General features: G+C 41.1%; 1 protein-coding gene across 1 annotated transcript in view; it reads right to left on the bottom strand.

The window, feature by feature from the left end:
- LOC139628094 (carbohydrate sulfotransferase 8-like) overlaps positions 1-22,526 on the bottom strand; it is a 163,761-nt gene that overhangs the window by 4,288 nt on the left and 136,947 nt on the right. Inside the window, exon 3 of the mRNA XM_071489456.1 lies at positions 1,312-1,349. Within this exon, the coding sequence (XP_071345557.1) occupies positions 1,312-1,349 (38 nt within the window). The remainder of the gene's footprint in view (positions 1-1,311; positions 1,350-22,526) is intronic.

Below are 22,526 nucleotides of genomic sequence, written 5' to 3'. Positions count from 1 at the left end.
ATGTGGATATATGTGCCAAAAAATGAAATCTCTACTTTTTATCTAATATTGTGGTTTTATTATCAGACACATCATCAAGGCCCCTCACACGTTGTCTTCAGTACTTAAATAGGCCACTTGATGGTGCTGTTTTACTACACCATAAACAAAAGTCTAACTTTGTTACACGCAAATGTCAGAAACTGCCCAATGCCATCCATGACCTATCAATAAACTGAGCTGTAATATCAAATAAATGTCTTATAAACACTTAATGGGGAATCTAAATTAGGATCATCTACTGCCTGATTACCATCAAATGATACCCACGGCTATCATGCATTCTGACATTTTATTTCAATTAAATGCTGTAATGGCACCATAAAGCCAATGGACTGGATGTATAATTTTAATTTTACAACAGACAAGGTGATGAGACCATCATGAATCCTGGCTCATCCCCCTCCTGACTTAAATGGCCAAATATTCTTTCATCTGCTGGGAGGTAATGGTTCCTCCCTGTCTGTTTAATGAGCAAGGAGAGCACGGGACAGCAACCTATACACCACACATCACGTTCTTCTGGGTTTGCGCTGATGTAAGACTCTCATTGGTGCTGATGATCACGGCAGAGCAGAGAGCAAGCAGGGGTCAGCCAGGGGAAGATACTTAAGTGTGAGTGCTGCGTGTCTGACATTGAAACCTAGATTATAGGTTGTCTTGGTGTCATTTCAAATCCCCCATGCATGCCTTTATAATGACACATGACAATTCTGGACACATTTTACCCCCTGTAATTGTTTATTCAAAACCCAGAGCTGAAATTTGTCCAGGGACACGAGAACAGTTCTAAAACTTGATTTTGGTGCAAATAACTGCAAAAAATACAGGAACTGACTTCAGAGTGTTGTGTGTACAAAAGGATGGATAATCATAGTTAGTTGTTAACGTTATCCAGTAAATGAGCTTCTTACTGCAAAAAAAATGTATACCTGAGTATAATTGAATACTGGATTTAAACCGACAAACAACATAAAGAAAGTCTCTTCTCTGGAAGTTGGAAAAAACAATGAAAAACCAAAACAATACAAAAAATATATAAAACAACTATAGGTGTGATCACACCTTGGGGAACCCAGGCCTGGTTCTACTGAGACAGTTTACTCAGTAACGTCTGACTGGCTGAATGCACAGTGTGAGGTCAGCCTCTCTACACAGATGCTATCAGACATGCTGAGAGGTACAAGGCCGAGAATCACTTTTTTTGCAATAGATAACAGGTGGGAGCAAACTGCGTATCTGTGTTTTGGGAGAAATGGAGTAAACACGTACCTCTCTGGACTGCCGTGGAGTGCTTCCAAGCTTCACACCTGGGGAGAGAGAAGAGAAAAGAGACAAGAAAATCAGCACTTACTGTAAGTAAACAACATGTATTTTTGTCCTTGTGGAAGAGAGTTAGGAGCCTCTGATGCATCAGAGGCTCCAATAATTTACTGCTTCCTATCACTTAGCACATCTACGTTTGATCCCCAGCAAACCACCACCGCTCTGCTCGTTCACAGAGGGAAGACTGGTAGCTCTATGTGTGTAATGAGCTGCCACAAGCATGAAAAGTTGGTAAATGAGTTGTGCATTGAGGATGAAAGCACGAGACAGAGAGAGGAAGAAAAGGAGCTGTTATATGTTCTAATTTGAGAGAAAGAAAGAAAGTTTGACAAAGATGTAGCTTGCAGAGCAGAAGGAAGACAGACGAAGAGAAAGGTGCAGTTTGTTGAATTTCTAGAAGACAGCAGGAGAGTGATAGAGACATGACTGGATTTGTGGCAGCCTCAGAGACAGGTGGTAGGTGTATTGGCAGATGTGCGGCAGCAGGACAGACGACATGTTTAGTGGTCTGTCTCCAGCTGGACATCTCCTTTCCTCAGGTCCCCCCCAATCCAGCTGATATGTAATCAGGCTGACAGCTCTGAGAGGGGCTACATGGCTGCTGATGGGGGGGAGCAAAGACACCTCTGCCTGAGTGGCCTGTCACTTCCAATTTGAGGGTGGAAGTGATAGGAACCTGCGCGAGGGGGGGGGGGGGCTGTAGATGCAGGCCACAACCTTCCCTAAGTGATGAGATCTGTAGAGCCCTATCTCACACTTAACACGCCTCGGTGGGGAGGGAATAAAATGTGTTGCCCAGATTCTATGTTGTTTTAGATTAGTATGCGCTGGAGAGCTCAGTGTTGCTGTCTGGCTCTGTGCATTAAATCTTGTCTTCATTCTTCTGAACGAGACACTGGAGGAAGAGGAGGCGGAGGAGGAAAAAGAAGAGGAGTGGGCTAAGGAGGTGGCGTGTGACATTTTCTAATCTTGTTTGGGTGCTGCTGTGCTATTTGATCCCCTAACCCTAATGATAGCTCATGTAGGATGTGCATCTTTGATATCACTTTACAATGGCGCATAGGAAATACATGAATATTTATCACAACATGCACAGATGCCATTGTCAGGGAAACATCCACACCTAACAATAGCAACAGTCTTTCAGCGTCAGCCGTTCTGCACTGATGGCCCCTCGTAGCACTGACCATCTTGTCAAGATACGCGCTTGGCTATCGATCTTGAAAACCCCATCAAGGTGGTAATTGAAATCTCCAAAGGTTTAATTGGTTCCTTCTTGGAGGTGTTTTGTCTGGCCGTTGTTACAAGTTTGTCACGGCTGTTGATGTCAACACTGCCACACAATCCCATTCTGTCGCACCTTGAGGTGGAGTAAAATTTTGAACCCTTTATTGTGCTGCTCTGCTGAACCACAAAAAATGTATGAGGCAACACATGTATTTGTGTTCCTGAATATTTGACCTTCGCATAAATCCTTTGTTCTTCGAATGGAAAGGTTTTGAGAAACAGGAAAAATGAAATGCAGAAAGGCTAAATTAGATTCAAGCCCAAGGGTTTGAACTAAGCGTAAAGCACCACCACTTGTCTTGTTCAGCAGTCTGAGACAAAGGTGTCTTGTTAAAGGTGTTTTGAAAATGAGTCTGACATGTCGTGATTTGATGCGATAAATCTCGTCTTAAATATCTGTTACAAATACGATTTGGATTCTGGCTGTGAAAATGCAATATTCTCTCAAGCAGGGAGCCAAAATTACATTTCACGAGAGGAACATTTTTCCACAGAGTATAACTGAAACAAGTAATATAACAATGTAAACTGAATTTCAGTGGGATTTGTAAACATCATTTATCTCTATAGTATCTATTTAGTTGAGGGTAATAGTTGCTATTTGATTGCAATTTCACACTCAGTCAATTCCATTCAGTATAACTATGCTATTGATTTTCACTGCTGTGCAGTGAAACACTGATAAATTGTTAAGACTGCGGTTTCATCCTGTGAGATGCAGGAAATTCATATGAGTAATTCCACATACAGATGTACTAGCTACAGTACAAGCCCAAGTCTTTCATACATTATTTTAATGTAATGGATGTAAATAATCTATAACTGAACGTTTCTTCCAAGGTGTAATTTGGAAGTAGTTTGAGGGGCATCAAAGGTTTATACAGTATATAGATTAGTTGTTAGTGTAGTATTAAAAAACACAAATTGAGATATTCAGGATAAAAGTGCTGAATGGGAATTCTGTGATGGGAAGAAAACAGTCTCCCAATAAAGCTGAAGTTGTTTTTATCACCAGACATTCAATGTCAAATTCTGGTAATTCTGGTTTTGAAGCTGTTAAGGCATCCAGGAAACGCACAATTATAAGATCCACTGTTGACAGCATAGATGAAAAGAGGGCTTCTGATAAGTTTTTGCTATGACTCAGGAGTTTTAACTGTAATTTTGCTGATGATGGAAGCCAATTTAAAAACAGAATAAACGCTTGAGCCTTGTCCTTTGTTGCCCTCTAAGGTAACCTTGAGCATCCACCTTTCTTTCACAGACAAAACCTTTGAATATTCATGCAGATGACCCAACATTACTGCAAGGATCCACATAAGCAAGGGCCACATCATTAGTGGATCCATTATCATCCCTCCCTCTCAAAGACCCATGTACAACTCTCGCACACATCAAACATCCTTTTCTCTGCCACCACTGCCGAGGAGGAGCAAAGGACAAAAACAATGTGAAATAATGAGCTTGTTAAGAGAGGGATTGTGGCCCCCATGCTCTGGGAGAACTTGTTAAATGCTCAGTTTTAACCAGAGACAGGCCAGGAGGGTGCTAGAAGCCAGACAAGGGATGTTCTCCTCCAGCCCACTATTCAGACTAAGCAGTCGTGCTGCGCCACCATAAACCTTTCATTAGTCATTCAGCACACTGAGGCACTGTGACCCCAACCAGCTGCACTCCCCTCTCCCTACCCAACAAACCACCCACACCTTCACTCCGCCAAAGTCCTTAAAGGACTTATAACGTCCCTGACTCTGCACACACGCTCCTCCTCCACTTGACTCTGTGTGGGAAAACAGGGCTTTGGCATGTTGGTGTGGTTTATCAGAGGAAAAACGCTTGAGAACAGAGGTATTAGGCTTTAAGCTCTGATTCATTGATGTTTTAACTTGTTGTGGTAAGAGATAAAACAGTTTGTGTTGGTGCTGAATTCCTCCAGGACCGGGCCAGAGAGAGCAGCTTCTGGGGAGGAGGAGCTGATGGGTAAGTAATCGGGATTGAAGACATAGTTGCAAAGACTCTCTAAAGACATGGACCATCTTAAATTTGTGTGTATTATCATCTGAGGAGTGGCTCATGACAGAATGCTTTGAAGGTTGAAGACTTTCTTAGGTGTTCATAATTCAAAGGACAGGTTTGGCCAAGAATGAATCACTGACACATCTCTAGTCCAACCAATTAAGTGTACTGTAAATGAAACAAACAGCCAGGACACCAGGAAACAGATTCATCCCACTATTTTGAAAGAAGGAACCATGAGGCCATACCAGACTCAATCAATCGGTAGGATTCAGTATTAGAAGAGATTAATACAGCAGACATTGTGTTCTAAATTGATTCACTATTATGAATCATTATTAATTATTAATAAGTTTCACATACTAATCTGAACTGTTGAATATGAAACACTTGTAGAGATACTGTCAATACTGCACAATTCTTCACCTCGCAACTTACATTCAATGCACCATGGTGGGAAGTAACTAAGTACACGTACTTACTTATTCAAGTACTGTACTTGTGTGCAATGTTTTTACTATTTCTTTTTTTGGCTTTTTATACCTTTAATACAGACAATAGAGACACAACAGGCAACAAGGTAGAGAGTAACAGAACTTGAACGTTGCAGTTCATGGTCAGCTATGGGGGCCGCCCTCTTAAGTGCAGTTGCGGTACTTGTGCTTTATTTTGGTACCTGCTGTTTTTGTCATTCACATTTCAGAGGGAACAAATGTACTTTGTTACCCTTGTACATTTATCTGACAGCTATACTTTTTAATACTTTCTTTACTTTACAGATAAACACTTTACATACAACACATACTGTATCAGCTTATAAAATATGATGCCCTGCCAAATGTCAAATTTACCTACATGTATTGGGGGTAGTTTGCTTGTTGGGTGATTTGATCAATTGTTAATATAAAACAATTGATCAAATTGTTATATAAAAAATTGTATAATATAAAAAACTTTTATTAGAGAAACAGCAGAGCTTTTACTAGTGTTTTGGTTTTTACATTGTAGTATTACTGTTTTTTATTGAGTGCATGCTCTCAATACTTTGTCCACCACCAGCACAAATGCAAACATTCAGTGCCAATGCAGGATGTGGTGTCCACACTCCTGTCTGACATACAGTCATATGTAGTCTGTCAGCTACATCTTTATTGTCTCTTTCTGATTGTATCTAGATCAAATATATGTGCAGCTATAGCGGAGATGTCATTTGTACTCGTGATTTCTTTCTTATACACCACAGCATGATTACCATTTACTGTATAGGGTTCTTAATAACCTAAACACAACTTCTCCAGTTGCTGAGATCTGGTAATTGAAATGTTTTCCTCATTTCAATATTTTTCAAGTATGTCTCAGTCAGTGGAATTTCCACTGTCCTCATCATAATACTGGACTACATACTGACGGAGAAAAGTGGAGCAATCAACTGGCATCAAAAGAAACGCCTCCTAGAAAAGGTCATAAAGCATCAGATCTGAAGTGTCTTCTTTTCAGGCCAGATGACAAAGCTGTTTCACTATTGCTCCAGTTTATGTGGCGATTGCTTCTGTAGTCATCTGACATTTGTGCTCCTGGCTTTGTGTCCTAATTATTCCTTATTAGTCTGTACTGTGTGTCGCTTGTTTTGAACACAGGGTGATTACAGGTTTTAGATTTATAGTTCAGGAGTGTTTTTTTTTTCCCTTTTGACTTTTGTCAATGTTGTAGATCAGCACTGTATTCATCTTGTGGCTTTGAATGAAAAATGCAACGTTATGCATGGCAAATTTGATAAAGTGATAAAAGACAATGTAATTTTGTAAACAGTGAGTTGCTAACCATTGTGCGTGCTAACCTGCCTCTCGAGCTCCCCTCCTAAACCCAATCATGACATTCCTCTGACCTCCTCAGCACAATTCCTTTTTACTGCTCCTCAGAGGGTGCACCCCAGGATAGAGTTATTAGAGAAATCCATAAATTACATGATGTTCACAACACCATGTATGGGCTTCATTTCCACCTTTGACCCCACATGAAGGTCAAGTGTTGGGAAAAGTCGTAAATCGTCAGGGGCCTGCTCCCTCATTAGATTAAATTCAAATGAAAAACAGGACACTTCCTCCAATTTCCCGCCACATTAGATTAGTGTGCCTTCCATGCACCATAAATAACACATGCTTTGGCTCATAATTGTCTGTGGCAGAGCACAGGCTAAGCATACAAAGACTACATCAACATTCAGTGGGATAAAAACTGAGCTCAGTGGAAGACGATTGATGATGTGAGGTTGTGGTGCTGCATTAACACCTTTGCACTATTTTCGGAGCACTTTGCTTCCCTGCTCTGAGGCAGTGCAGCTGCTCCGCTCATGCATCATCACTTTGATCATCACTACAAATCACTCCTACCTATGAGTTTATGAATGGATTAAGAATGCTACATTACAAAGTGGTATATATATATATATATATATATATATATATATATATATATATATATATATATATACAGTATATATATGGGATTACTAATATATTTTTGTTGAGATATAATTCAAAATGTATGAAAATGTCTGATTCCTTTGTTGATGTTGTTGACCTGAAAACTGTGACATCTCAAAAAGAGCACTGAGGCTTCCTTATAGAACTTTTAATGACTTTTGATGAAGCTTTTGAAGATGTCTAAAAAGAGGATTCTCTAAATCACTTAAATGATAAAATTGAGGCAATGGGATTTTTATGCCTGTAATGGACACAGTGTATCGTGCTTTAGGTATAAAACCCTTCATATAGAGCAAAAATGGCAAAAAAAAGGCATTTAATGAGAAAGAGAAACTGCCTCTGCAGGCCAATGAAGTCCTCAAATCTGCAAATTCTTCCCTCATGCTGGTAACATTGGGCATTGAACGCAGCGGGAGAGGAAATAATGAACTACACAGATAAGAAGCTGCTGAACGGGGGTATTAAATGTGGCACTGATTACTGTTATGACAATTCATTTTGAAAACAATATATTCTCAGAGTCGATCCTGCTTGGGGTACTTTCAAGGTTAGGAAATGCAAAGACTTCCTAGGGCAGATTTCCATGGAAACAGAGCATCAGAGAGCTGTATGTGGGGGTGTGGTGGGAGGCCGCATGTTTTAATACCACTTAGAGGATGGGGCCTGGTAACTTGCATGAGGAGGGATGTGTAAACAAATGCTACCTGTCAGCTGCGAGCCCGGGGTTAAGTGAATTATTTCGGCCGAGATGAGGTGCAGGAGGCTTTAATTGACACATTTCTTATTTAGATGCAGCAGTGCTCTTGACCTAGGTGCACAGCACACACTGCAGTCCCGCTTCTGTGAACCAATCCTTTGGGGATAGTTAATGGGATACACAGTGAGCTGCGTTTTCGTTAAGGTTTCTGTGAAGAAGCTTGAAATTTTGTGAATTCACACGGTCAAATCTGCAGGCGGAGCTGCTGGGTGCGCTCCTGGAGCTTGCACAGCCACGGCTCAATAAACAAGAGGATTCAGCAGAGGTGATGATGACATGAGAGGGGTGATGTGCTCTGATGTAGCTGCAGCCCGAGCACTGAGTCAACTATTCAAAGGGGAAGAGACAACAGACACACTGTGATGAGAGTTGCGGCACACTCAAACTTGGCTGTGTGAGCAGAGTAGTAACAAGGATGTGGATAATAAATATTTGGGCCCAAACCAAATTTTTCCTCATAGGCCTCAGACAAAACTTCTTGCTTTGTAATAACTATAAGCTAATTTAAATCCCAATGAAAAAGTATGGATGTATTGATTGTTAGAGGGTAAATTTAATAATCAATACATCCATGCTGTTAGTAAAGAGACTGTCCACCTTGTTTTCCCACACAGCTGCTGGTCTCACATATCATACTGTGGACAAACAGAGCAAGCTGTACTGGACTTCAGAATAAGTTGAATTTTCAAAACTTTGTGACTCCTCACGCTGTGTAACATACACAAACATAGACCACAGGCAGTAAGGACTGACGACACCCTCACCCACACTGCCACTGCCAACACCAGAGCATACAGGGCTGTGTTGTCAGTCTCCTCTATAATATAAACAACCAGTCCTCCAACCTGAACAACCATATAGGTGTTTTTTGCAATCCTCTTATACACCCGCGTCTCCTGAAATAGCGCCCCTATGACAGCAGACATACCGGACCCTAGCTGTCATGGTTACAATAATAACAATGAGGACTGTGTCAAGAGCGGTGTATCTACCTTCGTCACCATGGTTACTATAGTAATGGTCATGGCTTGGTTAGGTTTAGGAAAAGAATTGGGTTTAAAAAAGTACTTCCTCAACATTAGACGATCTTTGTTGTCATGGTTACAATAATAACAACATGGTTAACTCGGTCATGATAATAGAACAACATGACATTTGTTGACCAATTCCATTGACCCCAATGTCCTCTTGATATGGACTTTGTCGCATCTATATATTGTGTCATCGCACATTTCCCTCCTGTCATAATTACCACTGCTGCCAGATGTCGCCTAACAACAAAAAGTAACTATGGGTCATAATAAGCTGCTGCACAAATGACCTATGGACTCGTTTTTTACAGTCTTAACATAAACTGTGTGTTTAGGTACCGGCACACCTTTTGTCTGGAAATATGCAGATGACACAGACATTCTTGTAGTCCTCATTAACTTTTCTGTGGCTTTTCAAAAATCAATACTGGGCTCTCCTTCCTTCCTGCCTTCCTTCCTTCCTTCACCTCAAGGTCTCAGACACCAAGGAAATGCTTGTCAACCCGTCAACACAACGCAAACCCATTTTTTCAACCATCCACATCTTGGCATCACCTTAGACAATGACCTCATTTACACCCAGCACACCAATAACATCAACAAGTACTGTCAACAAAAAAAATTCCAGTCATCAGAAAATATCTGCTCAGCCACAAATCTTGCCGCTATACCACACAGTCACCCAGTCAGTCATGTTACGTGGAACCATTTCCTTTTTCTCCAAACGGAAAATAGGTCTCTAAAAATTTGACATACAGCTATGGAGCTGATTTCACTCCCCACTATTTGCTTGAAATAACCTCCTCTGCTCCAACCTGGAAAGCACACGCAACTGTATCAGTCTGACTGCTCACTCTCCCGCCCCTTTACCCTCCTGCTGATACAGGACAACCATATGCAGGAGGGCCTGCTTCAGCAAAAGCTTTATTCCCCTTATCCTCACTACATGCTACATTCTAAATGAATAAATACACTGCAAATGAAACTACGAAAGGTCTGAACACTTGCTTATTCAGCTGGTTATTACACACCATTTAAATGCGGATGAGGAGGCGACAGGATGGCGGACAGCTCCTGGTGCTGAAATAACAGCAAAATTTAACTGAGGCCAAACAGATGAAAATAAAATCTTCCTAATTTAATTAATCAATTTCATATTTTTTGGATGCAAACACAAACTTCTCATCAGTATTATCTCAAAAGAAAAATAAGGAGGAGATTATATTATTTGCTAAAGGTGAATGAAAAGACATTCTGCTCTGACATTGGCTAAAAAAGATGACAGAGAATTGTGTCCTTCTCTGTGTATTTTTGTAGCAGTGCTCCACTTTTCGTTATCCACTACATTTTTTCTTCGACTTGAGTGGGACCTGATGGCTTTCATTGGAGAGGGTGTACTGGTTTTGACTGTACCCTTCAAATAAATAAAACAATTCAAAATATAATTGCGCTCCCCTAGCACTGTCCTTTTGTTATTTCAGTTTTTCTTGTCATACAGTCATTTCAGGCTTTTTTATGCCATTTTTTTTTTTTTTGAGGAGAGGTGGGGGGGATTAAATTAGTTGCTTGATGACCTCTTTTAAGTCTTTTTTTCCACAATTTTTCATTTCTTCTAGATTAAAGTCAATGCCAAATCCTTTTATCATGACCTGTTGGTACACTGGCAGCGCACTGAGGTGCTGTGATCAGATGCTGCTATGTCTTCGTTAAGCCTCTGTGCACCCCCTGTTCACCTCTATTTGCAGTGAGATTGGGAACTGGAATTGGCCCTGTCACTGTTTACCCTGTCCTCTCATTTGAGTTAGCTTCACGTTCTCTTACACACCCCTTGTTTTCCTGTCAGAGCACGAATGATTACAGCAGGGACTGATGAGTCCAGACATGTGAGTAAAGCACAGGGACTGCGGCTGAATGCTAAGTGAATAGTTTGGGGACCGCCTCGACACACTGGTAGATCAGCAGCTTCAGCTTTCACCCTCTGCCTCCAGTTCATATCAGTCCATCACAGGAACATGATGAAAGGAGATTAAAATGACTTTGGAACCAGATGCAATCTGTGAAATACTGCCTATATTCTTGTGTTTCATTAAAACTTTAAAATGAGAATTAATTATTGTTTTTGGACACAATCACATGAAACAATTATTTAAGAAATGTTTGATTTCTGGAAAGTATGAATTTTGCATCAATAATACATAAATAAAACATAAAAAAAAAATTTGTAAAAACATTTGTAAAAAACAGATAGAGCAACATATGGACAAGCCATACAGAACTGTAATCCTGTGGAAATATTATCTGTCAACACTTGACCTGACACTTTCATTTGTTGAAAGTGAAATTTCTGAAAAAGCATTTTTTTTTCATGATTTCATTTATTTATTTATTGTTAAAAACAAAGATGATTTGATATAATCAGAGGAATTCTGGGGTTGAGATTGACATGTAATTTGTGATATTTTTGAAGCTGTAGCAGGCTGTTGATTAGACAAAGAGTCTCTCCTGTGGTTTATCAATTCATTATAGTGGATTACTTTTCAGTGCTTCTCTAGTGGCTGTGCTTGTTTAGTGAGGGTCAACATACATTATACAGATTAGATCATTAAGCTGTGAATGTGGTCATCAAGTGGTAATTTCAGTCAAATTACAATGTGCTCTAATCCAGTCCCCTGGATTAACACACATAGTGCTAATAAAAGATGCTACATAACACTCCCTAGAAAAGCTAATCCATTTCAGAGAAATAGATGATTAAAACTAGTTTAAGCATCATCAACACTGTTGTGTAAGTACCTCAGATTGATTAGCTGTCATCAGCAAATGCATTATGATTTGGGAAGAACAGGACTAGCACCTGGCTTCACTCCTTCAAGCAACTTAGTTCTTTGTCAGTGGTCTTGAAAGCTTGAATTCTGAAAATGCTGCCTCTCAGCCTTCAGAACAACTCCTGGTTAGCCTCAAGCTCTCTCCTGTTTTCTTCTCACTCGCCTCTGCTTTCCTTTACATTCCTTCCATTATCATTCTTTCCCCCTTGCAGGTGCTGGTGCCTTTCTCCATCCTCCCTGGGCATCTTATCTTTTCTCTCCCCTCCACTCCGGCGCATCACCTATGGCCTCCACTTCACAACCTATAATTTCCTCTTGCTCTCGTCCGTGCCCTGTGTGATGCTCCCCAGCTTACATTAATGATAACCAGCAAAAACAATAAAAATAGCACCAAACAATAAACAGAACAATATGCCTACAAAATGTGTACCATTACATCTCCTGTAACTTTGGCAGGTTTCTCTCTATCCTCAGCACTGCACGGTAATAATGACGGAAATAATGATGCTAAAAGTTTCCTCCTTAGACAGTTTTACAGAAGCCTCTTGTCCCACAGTGCTCTGTGTGGTTGGGCTTTGACAGGCAGTGAAGTGTGTGTGAACATCTGAACAGAGCAGCACTTGCTCAACCTCTCTGCAGCTCTGTGCTAATGAGAGGTGTGTGTGTGTGTGTGTGTGTGTGAATACTGCAAAGGGCTGTCGCACTGACTGACACTCCCTTATGCCTGAAATAACTCTTACACACGTCAGGTGGCTGTTGCCCCAAGGTCCCCAGAGCTGAGGTGTCATTTAAGAAACACAGCTTGTTTTTGCTGCAGCTTACATGCTGCTGCCTGCCAGCCCCCTGCTCTGCCTGTTATGGAGAAAACAAAACCAAAAGAAAAAAAAAAAAATCAGCTACCAGCTGAACAAAAAGCAGCAACAATGCCGGGGCAGATACTGATTGAAAATGTGTCTCCAGCTAAATTCTGCAATTTTACACATTCCACATTTTTCATGATGTTTCCTTTGACCTTTGTATTGTACAGAACTCCTCTGCTACTGTTGATCATTAAATGACTCTTGGAACAATGGTGTTTAAGGATGTTTTGCATTGTAAACAAGGATCCAAACAGTTGATGGCAAAGCTTTGCAGAATAAACCACCGAGGAAGCATGAGACAGTTTGCAGTTTTTTTTTTCATTTTATTCAGTTTGCTTCTCATTTTTATTACATGTGAAGCACCTGGTCAGGTATTCATAAACTGCACGCTTGCTTGGAAAACCAGCTGAAAAGCATCCGTGGCAGAATGTCTTCGATCCCAAACAGTTCTCCCCTGCTCTCAGCCTGAGTCTGTCTGATTACCTGGCTTCAGCATTTAAAATGCTCATTGAGCCCCGAGCCCTCCCTCGCACTGCTATCTCAGGCTCCTTTCTTCTCCCTGTCAGGGAAAATGCCAGAGAGGTGCAGTGAGAGCCGTGCTCCACTCCCAGGGCTGGTAATTTGACAGCGAGCAGAGAGGATGCAGAATAATTGGAATAGCATTTACTTGTCAATGTGACACTGACGGAGAGCTCAACATTTAACATATCCGACTGGAAGTGAGGGAGAAAAAAAAAATGCAAGTCAGAGATTCCTGGAATAGATTTCACAAGTTGTCTCGCTAAAGCAGTAGCGGGTTAATCAGACAAACTAGACATCTGACCTTTTGTCAGAGCTGTTTGTGTCTGAGGCTCTGGGAGAACATACTGGAGCAATACAAATGATGATTTTGGCCAAACGGTGGTCTTTGTGATGTTTTAAATTGGACCTAACTCAGTGGGGCAGATGCATCCAGAGAAAATAGGATGATGTGACTGGCAGCTTTCACACGGTGATGAGTTTTCCCGAAAGCCAATCTTCCTGCTATCAGCTGATGCAAAAAGTAAAACAGCACATCACCTCTGTGTGAAAGTTTGCCTGTCAAACAGCAATAACCAGAATCAAAAAGCATTAAGATGATCTGACTGGCAGGTTTCACAGAACTTTTTAATTGGTTCCCTTCACCGAACAGTATCGGTTCACGGCTTCCAATGTGAAAAGAGTGAATCTTCCTATTAGCACATGACACATGAGCAAAACAGCAAGAGCCTGCATTTCTGTGTGTGGGAAAAAAAACAGTCATCCTTCAACAAAAACGTCACATTAATTTCAGCAGTGCTGGTGTTCTCACACACAATTTGGAGAACAGAGGCTGCCATGTTGAAGTGAGAACTGAGATGTATTCATTTATTATAGCTTGTGTTTGTGAACCAGCCAGTGCTGGTGAGAGAGGTCCACAGTGAAAAGCTGAATGCTCCAGTAATCATCAAGACACAGACAAGACAATACAAGTAGTGGTTACATCCTCTTCGGCATAGCTGGCTAGCTAGTGAGGATGACTGCTGCTGCCAGTCTCAGAATAGCGGGACAGCACAGTGTAATGAGCAGGATTACCAAGGGAGACTGGCAGGAATAGCATGGTATCAAAGGAAATCCAGTCAGTGAGGGATATTCAGACAGCACTCCCGTTCTTTTATTCATTGCCTGCGTGCCCAGAGTGACTCAGCTCACTCTCCTGCTGTCAAACCCTGTCATTATCCATTAGCGTGTTTCTGCCTCGCCGGGGACCGCCCACTGCTGCTGCTGCTGTTGCCATGTGTGATTAGGTTGCGTTCCTGTTTGTGTGAATGCCTGTGCGCTTTATGATCAGGTGCAAGTGAGTGTTGTGTATGCGTGTGTGCGTAGGTATGTTTGTGTGTGTTTCACATCACAGACTTTGTGTACACACACAGGTTAGAGTTTGCCCTGCAGGCTCCTGGTAGTGGGCAGGCTTGTTGATTGTTGTAGCCGTGGTAATGGCTTGTTAAGCACAGTTGGTTTGATAAGCAGAAACAAAGCCTCCTTTAAGACCATTCAAAAAGATAGAACAGATAGATCACTTGCTGCGCTTTGAGAGGATGGCCCTGCATGTGTGTATGTTTTCATACATAACTGATTCAGTGCAATTCTACATTTACTGATTCTGTATTTCCATGAAGAAAAATTATTATTTCCTCATCCAGTTTTAACCCAAAATGTTAATTCTTCATTTTATGGCTATTTTTCTGGGTTTTATGGGTTTATTTTCCTTACAACTTTGTGGTAAGAACCATATAATTTGGTACTATTTGTCAGGCAAATTGTTCATTGACCCAAGCAAATACTCATTCGCTACTAAATTATTATTGGAAAGTTTATTAGCTTGAATATGTTTGAATTGCATTGTGTGAAATTTCTGTGAACAAATTGCACATGTTTTGATGAGATTAGTTAATTGGAAGTATACCCATTAAACTCCATTTCTCCTGTGATAAGTGCCAAATAATAAAGTTGTTTCCATAAAGATTCCTTGGAAATTATTCTGAAATTATGGCCCTGCGTTATCATGACCTGATAATGCTGAATAGAGGACATGGATCTAAGTTAAAGTGAGAAAAGTCAAACGTGAGTACATTTTCTAGAACAGCTGCCAATGTGGTCAAAGTCACCTTCGTGTGGTTTTCAAGATGTTCGTCATCAGGCAACTTGATTGAGAGTAAAACTGGACCAAAAGCAGGAAACACCACGTGTCTTCTGGTGAGGTACAGTACTCCTGGTGTGTTTTCTTTTTTTGTGAAAACCATTGAAATACTAAAACAAAGGGTCATAAAGTAAGCAAACTGACTAACAGGAATCACAGAGATGTCTATCTTAAACTGGAGAACAGTGGCCACCAGAGATGCTTTTCATGAGAGTTTGACATGTCACATTCATCCAGAGTCAAGTACAAAGAGGAGAGATACTAGAGGGAAATGACAGAAAGGCCTGGAGCTCCTCTGTTAACCTGCACAGTATAGTGTGTATTATTAGCTGTTTGTAGTCCAGCAGTCAAATATGACTCTGAACACACCTTAGGATGAGCTTTGTTTTTCACCATAACTGTTTTTCCAAGGAAAGCATCACCCAGTGTCAAGCTGTGACACAACAAGATGGATTCACGCTCTCTCTTCATTTGCAGGTAGAGAATGTCAAACATTTTCATTACGCCTTGTTTGTCAGCTGATGGAGATGAAAGGCCTTTCTGAATTTGCAAGTGATTTGCACCTCTTTCACTTAAGCAATACTTTTTTTTTTACCTGTACCTTCTAGATACTATATCTGTCACCACTACTGGGAGCTGAGAAACATCTTTGCCTACTTCTACCAGTGTCATACTGTATATATTTCTGCAGTTGTTCCAGTTTTGTACAGTCAAAAGTTACACTAGTAGAAACAAGACTAGGTCATAACCTAGTACATGGCTGGGCCGTGTCATCTTTGCATTCTGCCTAGTGTCAGCTGGTTTCAGCCCCTAATCTGTTTGCTTCTCTCCTACTCAATGTGCTCACATATACAGTAGTTTGATACAGCCAAATTCCAACAATAAAGCTGTTACATGCTACAGTTACATGTTTTTCTGTTTCTGTTGTCTGACGAGGGAACGAGTTTGAAATAGTGACAGAAACGTGGCCCATTAGCCAAAGGCTGTGCTGTGATTTCTGCTACATCAACCTGTAAAATGATCACTCAGAGAGAAAGTCAGCTGCCCTGCGGTTAGCCTATAGAGGTGCTGTCTGTGGAGGGGAAACTCGACCTTGCACTCACAGGGCAATTCTGATGACTCTCTTCTATGATAAGTAGCTAAGATTAGTCCAAAATGTTGCTAGATTTGTTGCTAGGTGCTTTTTGATGGTAGAAAGGTCTGAAAAGTCTGGAAAACTAGTGACAAAGGTGCTAAGTTGGCAACGCTGCTTCTTCTTCTTCTTTGGGGTTTTATGGCAGTTGGCATCCATTATGTTGCATTACTGCCTTCTTCTGGTTTTAATCATCTATTACAATCTTAATGAGTTGAATGATGAATGAATAATGAGTCCGGTTGTTTTCAAAAACCTAAATATAGATTTTCTTCCCTCCACCGTGTTCCCACACTGAAGCACAGCTTTAATCCTCGTCCTCGTCTCTGTAGCCCTGTTATTATCATTCTCCGTCTCGCCTCTTCATATTTCCTGAATGAAACCAGGACGGCAACGCTGCTTGTCCATGCCGAATCATTTTGAAAGCGCAACTACCAATGAGGAAACTCAGCATGCTGCATTTGGCCGACCAGCTGTGTAACTCCATCACTCACTCAACTGTATTACTCAGTCAGTCAGTCAGTCAGTCAGTCAGTCACGGACATTCACATTTATTATTTTTGTGTGGACCGCAACAGCAGGGCCACACAAAAATAATTGCAATTTCAATTCATCTTGCAATACACTGAAAACTGTGATTCATCGGGACGTGCACCCATGAGAATTTTAATTTAGTCATGTTGCAAAGACCCCAGTGTTCATGACTTCTGGTAGTGCGAGTATAGAGCAGTGTGTGTATGTGTGTGTATATATGATAAGGCTAAGAAGGCTGGGCCTTAGGTGTTGCTCCTCTTTTCTCTCTGCTCAGCTGTGTTCCCTGAGGAGGGCAGGCAACAGGCCAGAACTGGAGGGCTGCTAGAGATCCAGATAAGATGGACAGAAAGAGAGAAGGTGATGTGTGCATCGGTGCATGTGTGTGTGTGTATAGGTGAATGTGTGAATGAGGGTTGGAGGGCAAACTTATATCTTGTCAGAGAGAAAAAAGAGGAGTAAAATCAGATGAGTGAAAGACAGGAAGAAGACAAAGCAAGAGGAAAGAGGGAGTAAGGCTGAGAGGTAACAGACAAAGTGACAGAGACAGACTGATGGAAACAGAGAGTGAGGGGGAGGGAGAGAAAGAAAGAGGCAGAAAGACTATAAATGAAATGAAGTGAGAGAGTTTCATGCCAGCAGTGGATTGTTTCAGGCCTTCTCTCAGCTGTGTCCACCTGAGGGGAAAGTCCTCTCCTGCCATCTGTAACAGACAGCCTCAACCCTTCCAGCACCACTGATGATGTGATGAGTTTTCAGTAACAAGCAGAATTTGAAATAGGAAAATATTTTCCTTCTGGTAGCTGGTTAAGTAGCCACTGGTAAGCTGTTGTTCATAGAGGTGGGTGTGTAAATACCTGCAGTTTCACTGTGGTGTCCAGGCACCAGAGCTAAGCTAGCCGTGTACTGTAGGGTGACTTTCTAAACCACAATACTTTTTTTTCTATGTGTTCTGCATTAAAACTACTTAAGTTGATTGTTAAGGCTCCCTGGTATAGCAACACTGGCATAATTTTAGCATATCCTCTCTCCTATATAACAGCTGTTGAGCTCTTATATACCCCACTATGTCCATCAGCTAGTCTCTAACTCTGTCTGCTGGTCAGCAGGTAGCATATGATGGGTTTCTAAGAGCTTTTTGGATTAAAACAGCTGCCTGCTGCAGTTTGAAGGCAGTGACACTAAACCGACAACATATAGTTCAGGATCATAAAACTATATAGTTATTTATGTAGCTTGATGATAGAATAATTATGTCACTTATTACATAGCTGTAGAGTAATTAAGTCTTTTTTTTCTATGAGTAATAAGTAACATGTTAGTGATCATGTTTTTTTAATACCAGAGCAAAACACGCCTATGCACACAGGCCAGAAAGACAGGTCAGCACTTCACAGCCCCTGTGGCTCTTACATGCCTTTGGTACACACCAGGGTTGTGAACGATAAACCGATGCGACCGGATACTCGGTTCAACAAGTGAGAGATACGGCTGCATCGGTAGCAGCCTCCTCAATCGATATGAATTATCAATGAATTCCTAGAGGAATCGGTTATAGAGTCATGGATCGGGTATCGCGAGACTTTGAATCAGTTGGCGGCGTTACACACGCGCCAGGTCTCTAAAACAACGCGAGAGCTGAGGCTGCCCGCGAAACGCCGTAGCTGCCTAGCTGGTATTAGCATGAGTGATAAACAAGGGACGACACGGAAAATGGAGGAGGTGGAGAACGAAAGCGTCAGTCTGACCGAAGGTGATAATGCACCGAGAAAGATTTTCAACACATCAGGGAAACAAAAATCCCAGGTGTGGACCGTTTTTGGGTTTTATAAGAAGGAAGGGAAGCTCGAACAAAGTTTGTTGTTACTATTCTGTGCTACTTTTACCTCTGGAGTTCACATCCAACGATTCAGCCAGACTTTTTTTTGGTCCATGTCTAAAAACAAATACATTGACATGTGATTTTGTTCTGTTCTTGTTTTTGCCAGTGCCAGTCTTTTACATATTTAAAAATAAACTATTGTACTGTCACTTTCATAGACTTGGCTTCTTTATTATATAAAATATCTACAACAAATATTAACCATAGAATCGAATCGTATCGTTCTTACACTGTATGGAATTGATTCGTATCGAATCGGTCTGTAATAAAAGGATATCATTTTTGAATCGAATCGTAACCTGTGTATCTAGATGCATATCGAATCGTTTATCACAGAGAGATGTGCAACCCTAGTACACACTGCTCACATCACTGTGTGCCACATCTCTCCAAGCCTCAGCCACAGTCCTGCTCCAGGGTTAATAAGAGTGACACAAGGTGGAAGTTTGGTGTCGATGTAGTGCAAACAAACATAAAGTTAAAATGCCATTCACAAAAATGTCTCCTCTGATGTCGTTTTGTTCATTTAGTGAGATTAAGTTGAAGTGAGATTCAAATCTCAGCTAAAGAAAAGATGAAAAAGAAGCAGAAAATAATCTAAATGACAAAAGATTGTAGCCCTTCTTAGTTAACTGTTTCAAATGGAGGAGAGAGAAGTGGGTCGAACTGCTCTCAGTTTGCATAAGTTGCACTACAGTGCAGCACTGCCTCTCAAACATTGTCCTTCATTTGCTTTTAGTGTTGTCTAATTAAGATTTTTATGTAGGAGGTGTAGAGGAAGGAGGAGGCGTTAGGAGCCAACTGTGACAACAATCTCAGTGTTTCAGAAAATTCAGTTGATTAGAACAAGATCAGAAACAGCTGTAATGTAAACATCAGTGTTGAAGATGAGCAAAGCTGAGGCAGAGTAATCAAACTGACTCAGAGACATCTGTTCATCACTCAGTTACCTATAATTTACATGGTCCAACTCTGCTGAGCTTGCAGCAGTAGCAGTGGTGACAGTTTACTTAAAGTATTTGCTGATAAATACACTACTTAGATTTGGGTGCAGTTAAATTGTTATAATTGTTTGTACAGAGAATACTCGAAATAAAAGTGACACAAGATTAATGTATTATTTACTTCGAGATGCGAAACGAATGACCTAACAGTCAACTACTTCTGCACTTGCTCTCCAAACTCTCAAGGTTCAATGTGAGAGGTGAGCATTAATAAACAGTATTAGTTTCTGTTTCCAGCACTCTCTGAGACAAGCAGTATGTCCAGTATTGCTGCTGCTCCTGCTGAATCCAGATTGTCTACACTTGAATGAAAATGGAGACATAATGCTTCCTTTGCAATCACTAACACTGCACAATTTAATGTACAGAATGAATAGGGCCACGAGGGGTGACGGCAACCAGGAGAGCCGCTGTCAGATTCAGAGTGGGAGGCTGATTTATTGAAAGTGGTGTGTGCTGCTACAAAATTGGTTATTCATTGTACTAGAAAGTGAGTCGGTACAAGAGAAGAAAAAAAAAGGAGCAAAACTTCAGCTCTGTTATTCTGTCTGACACAATTTGGTTTAAGTCCCTCAGAATCAAAGTGGCAGAATCAAGAGCTGCAACTTCACAGCATAATTGTACAGGGTGAAAACTCACTGTCCTCTAGCTGCTATTACTGTCTTACTCATAATGTGCATCTATGTACATTTCAAACTACAGCTTATTGCTGCAAGTTCAGTGGAGGTTTGGTGGAAGTAGTAGAGAAAGACAAACGCTTTCACATTTCAAACACTTTCCTAGTCTATGAAATATTACAGCCTGATGATACATAACATTGGGCTGCTTTGAGGATGAAGTTTGCCTTCACTTCTCAACAGCTTTAGAGAAGCTTATTTGCTGGTGAACGGTGGAGGAGTGTGGTCCTGATGGGCAGCTGAGCTTCACTTTGTGTTACAGTGTATTGCTGAAAGTGTACACTTCAGCTCCATGCCCAGTCATCTTAGGTTAAAACTATGCAGTTTCTTCAACACTGTTATTGTGCTGCTTGCTGTTTGATGTTGCTGACCTAAAACTTTAAGCTTATTTTATCATTGCACTCACAGCGTCAGTGAAATGCCTACAATGAAAAAGTGAAAGAAGCTATTCCTTCCCCCTGCTGTGGCTGCTTGCCTTTATAGCTGAGTCTTTTTGTCTTGTTTTGTAGTGTGTTGTGCTATGAGACTGTGTGCTGCAGAACTTGGCTGGCTTCTACCCTCAGCGGGTCGATCGACTGACAGCTCTGATGTTGCATGAAAAGCAGGTTCGACTGATGAGGGCTCCGGCCGAGCGGGAGTTTGGCCGGCGGAGCGTTGCGAAAGCGCCAGCTCCATGGGAGCTCTGTGTTATTGAATGGGACTCACTTTGAACTCAGTGCCTTGCTCAGTGGCTGACAATGGACTTATAACAAATATACCAGTTCCTCAGTTTGTGTAATGTCGACAGCCAGGACAGAAGCCCTGGTGGGCTGTACGGGTGAGGGGGAGGGTCGGAAAAGAAGAGACTGGGAGACAGACAGATACAGGGAGAGCAGAGTGAGAGAGAGGGAGGCAGTGATAAAAATGACACCAAGGGGCAGAGTGAGAGAAGCAGAGATAATAAAAGGGGAGAAAGACAGAAAAAAAAGCAAAGAAGCACAACAAACAGAAATAGAATCAGCAGAGTGCAACAGAACAATATGTGACCCAAATATGACAATGAAATAAAGCAGAAAGAGAAGTGGGCAGAGAAGGGGCGCTCTCCACAGCCTTTCACAATGTAATCAGTCACAAACTGAGGTCAGTCATTCACATAATGTGTTACCTGTTAATCTGATCTGATATCAATTACACTAGTTCTTCTTCTGTTTATTCCTTGTGTTTTTTTGAGTTAATAGCTTCATCTTTGAAATTAGCTTTTTCAAAAAATACATTTCAGTAATTGATGCTACATTTAAAGAACACATCAACTGTTTGTAATAGTAATAATGCTGCGCTTCCATGAATAAAAAAATTGTTGCTTGTGAATATACCCCAGGCAGTGATTGTGTGTATCTAATAAAGGAAAACTAAAATTTCAACATATTTATAGACTCTAAAATTAATATTGGCAAATGCTTTTTTCCCCACTCATAATCAAGCTCACATTGGTCTCAGCTAATTACAAATAATATTCTTAATAATATTCGTAGCATTAGTAAAGCTTCCATGAGTCACAGATGTACTGAAGGAGCACTAAAATAGCCTAATGGGAGCTGTTGTTATTGAACAAAACCCACTGATGCCTCTGTACACAAGTGAACATGAATGTCATTTGCAGACATGGGGTTTTCTGTTATTCTTGTTTGGATCTTGGAGGTCCAATATGTCCAGTGCAGTTTTAGTTTTCCGATTCAAACTCACATCACAACAGGAGATTGGATCAACTGGTGCTTGCTCCTCTGCAACCTATAGTTACCCATAACACCCCTCTCTGCAGAGATGTTTAGGTGCATCTTTGCAAGTGCAATTATTGCACAAGCCAGGCTGGCCAGTTTCGCTCTGACAGCTACTAGACCCAGTTGAAAAATGTTGAAAACCTTCAGTGTTCCCCTTTAATGGGAAAGCTATCACCTATAAATTTATCATTAACTTGAGCTATTAATCTTTCTCCCCACAG

This window comes from Trachinotus anak, unplaced genomic scaffold (assembly GCF_046630095.1).
Source record: "Trachinotus anak isolate AG129_WGS33_773 ecotype Australia unplaced genomic scaffold, CSIRO_AGI_Tana_v1 ptg000011l, whole genome shotgun sequence".
In the NCBI taxonomy this organism is placed as follows: Eukaryota; Metazoa; Chordata; class Actinopteri; order Carangiformes; family Carangidae; genus Trachinotus; species Trachinotus anak.
The sequence above is the reverse complement of the archived record's forward strand: the minus strand, read 5'-3'. Positions and strand labels throughout refer to the sequence as shown.